The 10223-nt window shown below is 39.3% G+C and overlaps 1 protein-coding gene across 1 annotated transcript in view; it reads right to left on the bottom strand.

The window, feature by feature from the left end:
* TSC1 (tuberous sclerosis 1) overlaps window positions 1–9041 on the bottom strand; it is a 17686-nt gene extending 8645 nt beyond the window's left edge. Inside the window, 11 exon segments of the mRNA XM_009704971.1 lie at window positions 140–212; window positions 550–662; window positions 1064–1187; window positions 1426–1535; window positions 1992–2170; window positions 3613–3686; window positions 3991–4145; window positions 5162–5306; window positions 7131–7283; window positions 7906–8009; window positions 8866–9041. Of these exon segments, the coding sequence (XP_009703273.1) occupies window positions 140–212; window positions 550–662; window positions 1064–1187; window positions 1426–1535; window positions 1992–2170; window positions 3613–3686; window positions 3991–4145; window positions 5162–5306; window positions 7131–7283; window positions 7906–8009; window positions 8866–8971 (1336 nt within the window). The 5' untranslated portion in view covers window positions 8972–9041.
* Window positions 9042–10223: the final 1182 nt, after the last annotated feature.

The following is a 10223-nucleotide window of genomic DNA, read 5'->3' as shown; positions in this document are numbered from 1 at the left end:
GAAAAAAAAAAAAAAAAAAAAAAAAAAAAAAGAGAAAAACCTGTGGAAAAGTGTTTGGCAACTGGAACATGTGCCAATAAAACCACAATTTGTTTACAATAGGTTATTGTGTAATGGGGAGAAGAAAACAAGAGATTACCCAATGATTTATCGCTGTTTATGACATTTTGCTGTCGGTACAGTAAAGGCCTCCCAGGATCTGGTTTGTCCTCCTGAAAACAAACAAACAAACAAAACCAAAACAAAACCCAAAATAGATTCTTTGCATCAGATATCTGTTGGAAACAAACCTCTGGACAGTTTCATAGAAAGGAAATTCCTGCAAATAGATGGCTTAAATAGCAAACCAATATAAGAAATCCTAAAACTGTGCACCTGAAAGTGGCAATAGTTGTCTAAACTTAGAAGAAAAGGAGTTTTTGCAATGAAATGCAACATTTTTCGTAAATCAGTTACTCTGATATTTCTTTCTCAGTTATGGTCACTGTACGTATGGCAAGTCAATGAAAAAAAATGTCCGATTTGTCTGGCGAAAGAATTTTGTTATACCTTTTTAGGAGGTGTGGCAGCAGCTGAAGGGAGTGAAACATGCACAAAGTCATCTGAAGTGCAGGGTGGAGGAGGAGATGTGGCTGGTGTTCCCAAAGGTGTTCCTTTCCCCCCTGCTGAAAAGGAGGAGTAGAAGTTTTCTCAGCAGGTTCCCACTTCCTCCTTTCAGCTGAATATTGTACATGAAGAATTGTACGTTTAAAGACTATCTCAATCATTTACTTCTTAAGTATCTTTCAACTATTTATCAGGATAAAAGTGTACAGTTTCCAAAAGGTCTGCTTCAGATTTCGGCACTTAATTCACTGTAACTTATGGAAATAAGTTTAAATATCTCAGTGTTTGCATTAGCACTGCTCTAGATGACCAGGTACTCAGCTCACAGAAGCAACTACTTAAACCTATCAAATAGCATGGTGTGGCATTCCCATTTAAGAAGTCGACAGCAAAATTTACAGTCAGAATTTCTATTATAATAAACCTTGAAGGCTTAATTCCAAAATTCAGCACATACCGGATGTGCCAAAAGCTTTGCTGTAAGGTTGCGATGAAGACTGGGATGACTCCGATGGGACAATTCCAGGCGAGGTTGGTGGAGTGGTCATACCACAAACTGCAGAAGGACTCCAGATGGTAACCTATGTAAAAGCAATACACAAGAAACACGAATCAGTGAAGCTCAGAAAAGGAACATGTGAAGCAGCACCCATATCCAGGTTCTGACATAGGAAATCAGATGGGAATTAAATATGAAACATACATCAAGTTCTGAAGAATTCACAGTACTCAGAAACATGAATTTTTAAGACTGCCACAAGAAAATATGAACAAAGTGTAAAGCATTAAAAGCATGCTGTGCTTTATCTTCTGCTTTACCTGCTGTGGCTCAGTTGACAGCCGTATTGACTGTGGGCTCAGAATCTGAGGTAGCTGCCCGGGCATTTGTGATAGTGTTAACCGAGGAGTGGAATATGGGGTAGAAGTCCCTGAAAGTTTTAAAAAATAAAAAAAATTAAAACTATCCAACACATCAACAAATCAATGATTCTTCTGGCTAACATTTAAAGGCTTTTAACCAAAACATTTCAAATCCATTCAACATACACATTCGCAGCTAGCAAACAACAGACTCTTTTTTTCCAGCCCAAGAAAATATCTATTGAATATATTACATACTACAGCTTTTTGGGGGGGTTGGTTCATTGTTTTGGGGTGAGGGGGACAGGGGAGGAAGAGGCAGTGGAAAGGCAACTTTGTGAACATGCTGTATGTCTGTATGACCAGAGCATGTATCTATATACTGTTGGGTTTTTTTGTTTTTTTTTTTCCAAATGATGGTTTATTTTCTGGTGCCTAAGAATAGATTAGTAAGAAGTCTTTTCGCTATAGGGCCAGTTTTCCTGCAGAAATTGGGTATTCATTAGCTGTCAGGCAGGTCTTACCATAGCTGCTCTGTGTGTCAATGTAATGGCTGGCACTGGGGTCAGTTTGATGATGTTTTAAGCTTGTGCAGAGTTTCCGAGACACAGAGTAATAGCCATCTTCATACGAGGCTTCTGCAGGGTCCAGGGAGATTTTGGCACATTCTATCACAACATCATGAGTTTCTAGTCTTTTCCACCTGCAGACAGTTTTTGGATCCAAAAGAGTAAGTTAGTCAATTATTGTTACAAACAAGAGTTCCTGGAGATATGAGGAACTGGCTTGTAGGATGGCTCATTTGTTCCAGACAGCTTTGCATGATCCCAGCCAAAACTGGAATAAGGCACCATACAGAAATTGCAACCAGATGACTTGTAAGAGGGGGGTCTCAAAAGAGGAGACAAACAGCTTTGACACAGAGATCCATAAAGGTCTGCCATGGAGCACTCTGGAAAGGAGGAACAGCACACGAAGACTTGGTTGATCCTGAGCTTCAGCAGCTGTAGAAACCAGCTCAACTAGACTCAGATGTTGGTAGTCAAAATTCAGACATGCCAGCAGTGAGGGAATCTTATATTATTTAGGCCAACACCATCTGCAATGCCAGTTTCAGGTCTGTGTTTCTCCTCTCAAGTTTTGGGACTGTTTTTTATTATTGCTACCTCCTTCATTCTGAAAACTTTTTCTCACTAAATTAAGCAGCCAGATTAGATCTGCCCCACATTTCAGGGGACAGAATTTCACTGTAAAAAAGAGAAAGCACAGAAGGCTGTCTATTAAAGGCTGAGTTGCTTTTGAATGTAAGATATTATGTGCAAGATACCAAATCAGAAGGCTTCGACTGGTAGTTTTGTGCCAATTGTACTCCTTAGCGGTGCCACCCTCCCCCCCTGTCTGGGAGAAGCCTGCAAAACTGAGCATTGTGATATTCAATAGTTTCCCATTTAGTAGTATTTTCCTAGTGGCTCTGAAAAGCAGGGCAAGAGCACTACTGTGCAGCAACAAGAGTCAATTTCTCCTCTTCAGTGGCTGGGCCTGTGGAGACAAGAGAAAAGCAGCAAGTGGTGCTGCTGCAGGCAAATGAGCCTATTTCTAAAGAAAACTAATACAGCTGATAATGTTAAGACATACCTGTTAAAAGAATTGATCTGTTAACTGAACCAATATCTAGGTACCAAAACAAGACACACTGAAGCCATTTTAAACACTTAAATCCCACCAAGTACTTCAACAAACCAGTAAAATATGACCCAAACCTTAAGCCAATGAAGCAGGCCAGTGGCAGTTTCTCTTTATTCATTATACGCAAATTCTTTTAGAACTCTATGAGGATGTTTGATCATTCAGTCATAAAATTAAGACAAAGCCAACTGTTAAGTAGAACACAGATTCTAGCCCAGACACAAAATTAATTTAGAACCCCACCATTATTGTCAGTGGCCTTTCACAACAGTTTTTGCTTATTCATCCAGCTGTAAGCTTGGATAAAGAAAGGCTACATGTTTACCTGGTGTACCTATGCATATGGGTGGCAAAACACCACTGGCACACACTGCTGCTAAACAGAAGAGCCTTCTGAAACAACCCAGCTAAAAGCTGCTCCTTTATAGCCTTTCCTAATAGCAGAGTGAACATATATACCTTCGTGGGTCCAGTTCATGGTCCTTAGATCCAGTCACTAATTCTGGATGAATTCGCACATGTTCCATCATTGGCTGGATGAGCAAGAAGAAGTATGTATTATCAGTACCGCATCTTTTCACTGCCCTAAACTACATAAAGCTGATGAGCAACCTATTGATCCCAACAGTTCAGAATGTTACATTTAACAGATAAAGGTAATGCACACCATCACAGCTTTGAGATGATCTTGCTCCCAACTCCAATAGCCAGTTTTTTATTCTGTTTCACTGAGCAGCCCTCAGTTAAATCAATGTAGTGTATTAAATTGGCCAATACCTGCCTTTATACAGCTATGAATTCCTTGTCTCAGACAATATAGAGATGAGAGCATTTTACCTTGACTACTTCTTCAAAGGTCTCCAAGTTTTCCTTCATACTGTAGTGAGAACGCAGAAAGGAGACAAAATTGCAAGGATACATTCCATAAAGACGATGAAAGAGAGCATAAACGCTGGCATGAAGATGGACAAGATAAATCTCTGCCACGTGACCTGGAAAAAGTAGTTAGAATCTTTTTCATTACGTTGGAGAAAAGAAGAAAACTTCTAAGAATGCAAGCAAAGTACTTTAAAATCTGAAAGGTTAACTGGAACAAGTCTTCTGAGATACAAATAGTCCCTAGTGAAACTGTGAAGTCTTCTGAGAGAATAGGCAACACTTACTCATCAGCTCACAGCAAAACCAAAAATGAAGATATGGACTATTAATTTTTTTTGGACCAACTTTTATTTTTTTCAAGTTAAAACCTGAAATCCCTCTAGATAGTGAGCCAGAGTTTGCAAGACTGACTGAATGATTAAAAAAACCCCTAAGGTTCGCTTCACTTCAAAAGTAAAAACTAAAAGCTTGTATCCACAAAAGGCAATCACGACAGACTTGAATCTTGCTAGCCATCTTGTATGTTCCAATCTTACTTGCAATGCAAAACGGCCCTCTAAATAGCATCGCTATGTGCTTAACACACATTTGTTCATACAGCCATGAGACACATACATAGATAATGCCAGTGTTAAAACAAATTCAGCAAAATCAATTCATCAGAACCAATGTAATTGAGAAGACTAGTTTTACCAACACTTTCATAACTATTGATAGTTACACATTAGAAGAAACTCTTACATGTTGCTTCTTCCCCCTCCCCATCCATACTTGGGAATCTCAAATTCCCAAATATCTCCCTCAAATGTTAGCATTTGCCCTTCTCTATCCTTTAAGATCAATCTCTGCTTTTCACTGTCATCAGGGTAGCATCTCGGTCCAGTGAAACTTCATGTAGTAGCAGAACCACATGGAAGAATCCAAGAGACTTCTGAATTTTGACCAAAGTAGCACTCCCCAATGCTAAGTATCAAAGCACAGAATAGCTTGTGGGCTTAATACATCATTTTCTGCATTTAAATAATCTCAGACCATTAAGAGTCTCCCAAAAGAATGTGCTCACCAACTGCATAAGAGTCACAAGGATACTACTAAACCATAACTGCATGCAACAAAGTTGAATTCTCACCTGGATTCTGCAAGCACCAGGCTGAGAGACGCCCAAAGATACCAAAGAAATCATGAAGGTACTGTTTGCCAGACTGAGGAATCATTGGCAACATGGTTATTAGCACTAGGACACCTGTGGTGAGTACTACTACATCTGTGTCAGTCTGCAAGAAGGGAAAAAGCCTGCATTAGTCAGTTAAAAGTGTTGAACTTCATTTTTTCCAAGGATGAAATGAACACAATCATCATCATGGAAAAAGTTCTCTACTTTGAAACAGTCCCTCTGAAACCTACCATAACTTAATGAACCAAGATTATTGTCTCTTTCACCCAGAACAACTCTAAGAAAAAAAAATTTGGGATTCTTGCTCCTATTCTGCTGCTGCTTTTCTGTACAAAGACTGAGTTAAAAACATCACCACAGTTCCACAATTGAGTAGAAAAAAAAAAATTACTGGTATGTGAATCATCTTACGTACCACCTTCCTTCTTTTCCAGAGCTAAGAACACACAGCATTCAGAGCCTAAGAAACTGCAAATCTGATCCAGCATTCACAGCCTAAGAAATTGCAAATCTGATCAGGGTATTCCAGGATGTAGGTCAATTACGAACACAAGGGTCAAAAGCTTTTCCATTAAACCTGGTTGATGACTCTGGCTGCTAAATATTTCATAAAGCAGTAACTCAAACAATAACTAAACCCCCGTGGCTTACACCAAGAAAAAGGGATGTGGCAGTAAAAATCTTTAGCTAGATGAAAGAGTAACAGAGAATCAGCTTTTAGGACAGGACATAGAAAATTTTCAAACTCTTTCCCAGCTGGGTCCCTACTTCCTCGCCCAGCTAAATGCACACTTTCCTTGGTAGGCCCTCTGTTTTGTCAGGATCGAGGTGTGAACAGCACAAGTAAGCCTGTGGCCAGATGCCACTGAGCTTGGCATCTCCCAAGAGCCACTTAGGCTGATTGGACATACTCAGCGTTATGGATTTTTCTTCCTCTGTGTCATCTATGGCCTCTATTCTCCCTCAGTCAGACATAACCTTTCACAGCACATTTCGTGTCCATCCCTATCTGTCTGTACACATCCCTAGCACTTCCATATCTCTGTTCTACTCCCAGCAGATTTCTGACACGCTTCACTCCTCTCAAAATCAGGTGAGACTCACACTGAAAAAGGTAACAGAACTCGCCAGGCATGTCAGGAGTTCCAGTGACAGCACTTGTAGCTTCTTTGGCAGTTACAAATTTGCTGTGGTGTTTTTTGATTTTTTTTTTTTTGAAGAGCACTGGCACTTGACTTAATCATGCATTTTAATGTGGCTTAAATGACTCGTACGAATTCTTCACTATCATATTAAATGATATTACTGACAATGCATTCTAGGTCTCAAAACACCTCCCATTCTTTATTCACTGTTACAATTCTGTACAGTATTATAAATGATAAATTTGCAGAAGGGAAAAAAACCAACCCCAAAGCATGGGGAAAACAGATAACTCCTTGTAATCCAGCACGTCTGTAGCTAAGAAAGGAAAGTCTGCTAATTCCAAGGTAATTTCACCACAGAACAGTCTATAGCATGGCCCATCCACACTGCAAGCAGAGTGTATTACCTTACATGCACAGATTTCAGAATGCTGTAATGGGAAGCTACTGTATTTCTCATTAAGTTCACATTCAAGACACTCATCAATTTCACCTATAGCCCTCTGTCTTTAATTTACTTTTCTAAAAGTTTCAGTAAACATTCCTAACTCAAAGTTATACAGTGGCTTTTAGAAAAAAGACTGTCAGTAATAACAGGATCAGCACAGAGTATTTAGTTGATATAATTCCACTGTGGCTCAGTATTTTAATCAACATTTTATCTCTTCTCACAGCTTAACTAAATAACATCAAAACAGAAAACAAACACCTTGCATTACAAGTACGTATATTTACATCAGGTATACGAGTGTTCTATGGACAACACTGACAGTTCTTACCTTGAGACATTTAAGTAACGAAAGTAGGAGAGGTGCTTGAGAAAGCTTATGTTTCCAAGATGGTTGTCGTCTTATCACGTGCCCCAGCAGAGAGAGAGTGGGTAAACGGGTAGCAGCTTTGCCCATATATTCGTTAATTTTGTCCAGTAGATGCTGATAGATGATTTTGCAGAGAGTGGTAGAAAAAGGAAAGGTATTTATATTTAACCGGTATATCTTCTTTTTCACCAATCTATATTCAGCAATTTGCCATTGCCAATTATGGAAACTATTGGCATTTTACAAATATACAGAATCCAAGAGCAAATAAACCCTGCAATAAACTAAAGTCCGATGGTTGCAAAATGCAAACTATTCAGTCCAGAAGGAGTCACTGCACTTCAAGACATTTATCATAAATAAGTAATAAAAAAAATCTGTTCATCAAAAGTAAAACAATTCATAGTGTCATTCTCTCAATCTATTTTAAAAATCCTTACTTGCTCTGAAAATATGCAACCTGTTTTAGGCTAACACATCCAGCATTGAACAAGCAGCGCTAGCATTCCAAAGACACAACATCAGTCCTTAGAAAACTTTCATTTATAGAGGTTCTTTGCTTAATTGGGTCAGTTTAAGCAACCCAAGAACTTTACTCTTACTACAGGGATACTACATCTCTACAACAAGGTAATTCTATACCAGATTGGAAAAGCAGAGTTCTAACAGATGCTATTTAAAGGCTGCTTCAATACCAGGCTAAAATCTGCCATACTTAATAACAAGTTTTTTTTACCTTGTCATGAGGCTCTTGCAGTGTGGACAGTATATGCAGTGCCTGCTGAGAATTGGTTTCCAAGTAATAGTCCACCAGGTTGTTCACAAGCATAGGTCCACGGTCTGTCAGTTTGTTTACAGCAAGAAAATAAACATACATTCTGAATACACTAAAAATGCAGCATTTGTTAGAGGGACATTGCATAACTTTTTAACAACTATTACACAATTTATAACATCAATCAGTACTTAGCGTTTACCAGACCTTTAGGAAAATGAGACCCCTCAACTACATTTTCTATTTTCTAACTATTCAAGCAATTGCATTTGGCTCAGGGAAGTAAATAGTTTTTTTAATGACTAACAATTACTGTCTAACCTTAAAAACCTAGAGGCAGCTGAACTACAAGAGTATTTTACCCAGTACAGGTAAAGAGTTCAGGAGTAACGTTGCATTCTGTCCCTTCAGCAGATAAAGGAGAACAAGTTCAGGGACAAGGACACTGACGGTGCTCTCATACTCTGAAAAGGCCCTATCAACGTAAAGGATGCCTTAATAACAGCAATAATTTTCTTCAAGAAAGTCTGGGTCTGCTGTTTTGTTTGGGGTTGGGGTTTTTTGTTGTTTATTTTTCAAATTAACAAAATCCCACCAGTTGCCATAATGTGGATGACACAATTCTTTCTAGACAAAGAAAGTTTCATCAGCTCACAACTTGAGGTTATGCCTCAGGAAAAGCTAGTCATTTTATAATAGCATTTTAACAATTATATAACAGACCTTCCAAGAGGCATGCCATTAAGCAAAATGGACTGAAGAAAAACCTCAATGCTTAAAGCAATTTCAAACCCAAATATCACGAGTTTCTTTCAAAAAGCATTTGCAAAGACTGTGTTTCATAGGAAAAAAACGCCATTATTCTACCTTTATTGGTGTAAAAGCAAAACCCTTCCTCGAATTATGTAAAAGGATACATACCACAAATGAGATTATCTTTGAACACAGCTGTTACATCTTCCAGGACACCCAGCATTGGAGAATCCAGCATTGAGAGGAGCTCACCAACATTTCCTTGCTGTGCCATGATGCATGTACTGACATGAATGTGGAGGTTAGAATTTCAGGAAGTTCCTCATTGGTGCCTCTCTATCAGACTAGGAGAGAAGAGAGAGCAGATGAATGAACTTTCCTTTTTCCCTTTCCATATTAAATCTCTCATCATTTCCCTCTTTCTTTTCTGCAGTATTGCCCATTTAACACTGAAAGGATTTCTAGAGTTTACACACTTGCAATAAAAGCTGTAAAAGTTTCCAAAGAAGCTAACAAGTCACGAGCAGAGTTTTCTTCATCTTTTTGAAAAAGACATCAATCTGTTTTGTGGAAGACCTTGGCTAGCATATATAGACTATCAGAGCATTCTGTTACCATATTTTTTTTAATTTGCTCTCCAGGTCAGTCACCCAAGACTTAAGTTTTGAATAAAATGCAAAGAGCTCCCCAGGATCACTCCATTCTCACTTTCTTACAGCAATCGCTCCTCAACCAACCTTTCAAGCCCTTTGCGTAGTGGTCTACACTCTGGACAAAATATGCATCTCAAGATCTTTCTCCACTCCTGTGGTTAGATTACAAATTCACTGCCCTCGGCTTTGCATTATTGCATACTAATAGATTCATGCTTTAATACTTGCAGTGTGGCCAAGTTGCAGCTGTTAGGAAACTCAGTTAGGGTTACTGCAGCTGCTGTTCCTCAGTCACCCTGTGCATACTAAATCACAAGCTTAGCAGCACAACATTCCTTGTTTTCATTCCTTGTATAATTTGTGAATAATATATTAAAAACTTTGCAGTGCGAAAACAGTACAGATTATTAGAATCATAGAATCGTTATGGTTGGAAAAGACCTCAAAGATCATCAAGTCCAATCATCTGACCAACGCCACCATGCCCACTACACCATGTCTTGAAGCACCACATCTAAATGTTTTTTGAAAACCTCCAGGGATGGCGAGTCCGCCACCTCTCTGGGGAGCTTGTTGCAATACTTAATGACTCTTACAGTGAAGAAGTTCTTCCTAATATCCAACCTGAACCTCCCCTGGTGCAACTTGAGGCCATTTCCTCTTGTCCTATCGCTAGTTACCAGGGAGAAGAGACCAATCCCCACCTCACCACACCCTCCTTTCAGGTCACTGTAGAGGGCAATAAGGTCTCCCCTCAGCCTCCTTTTTCTCCAGGCTAAACAACCCCAGCTCCCTCAGCTGCTCCTGGTCAGACTCGTGCTCCAGACCCTTCACGAGTTTCATCACCCTTCTCTGGACTCACTCCAGCACCTC

Source organism: Cariama cristata, unplaced genomic scaffold (genome assembly GCF_000690535.1).
Source record: "Cariama cristata isolate BGI_N322 unplaced genomic scaffold, ASM69053v1 scaffold25757, whole genome shotgun sequence".
NCBI classification, from domain to species: domain Eukaryota; kingdom Metazoa; phylum Chordata; class Aves; order Cariamiformes; family Cariamidae; genus Cariama; species Cariama cristata.
This window is presented reverse-complemented; position numbering and strand designations above follow the sequence as displayed.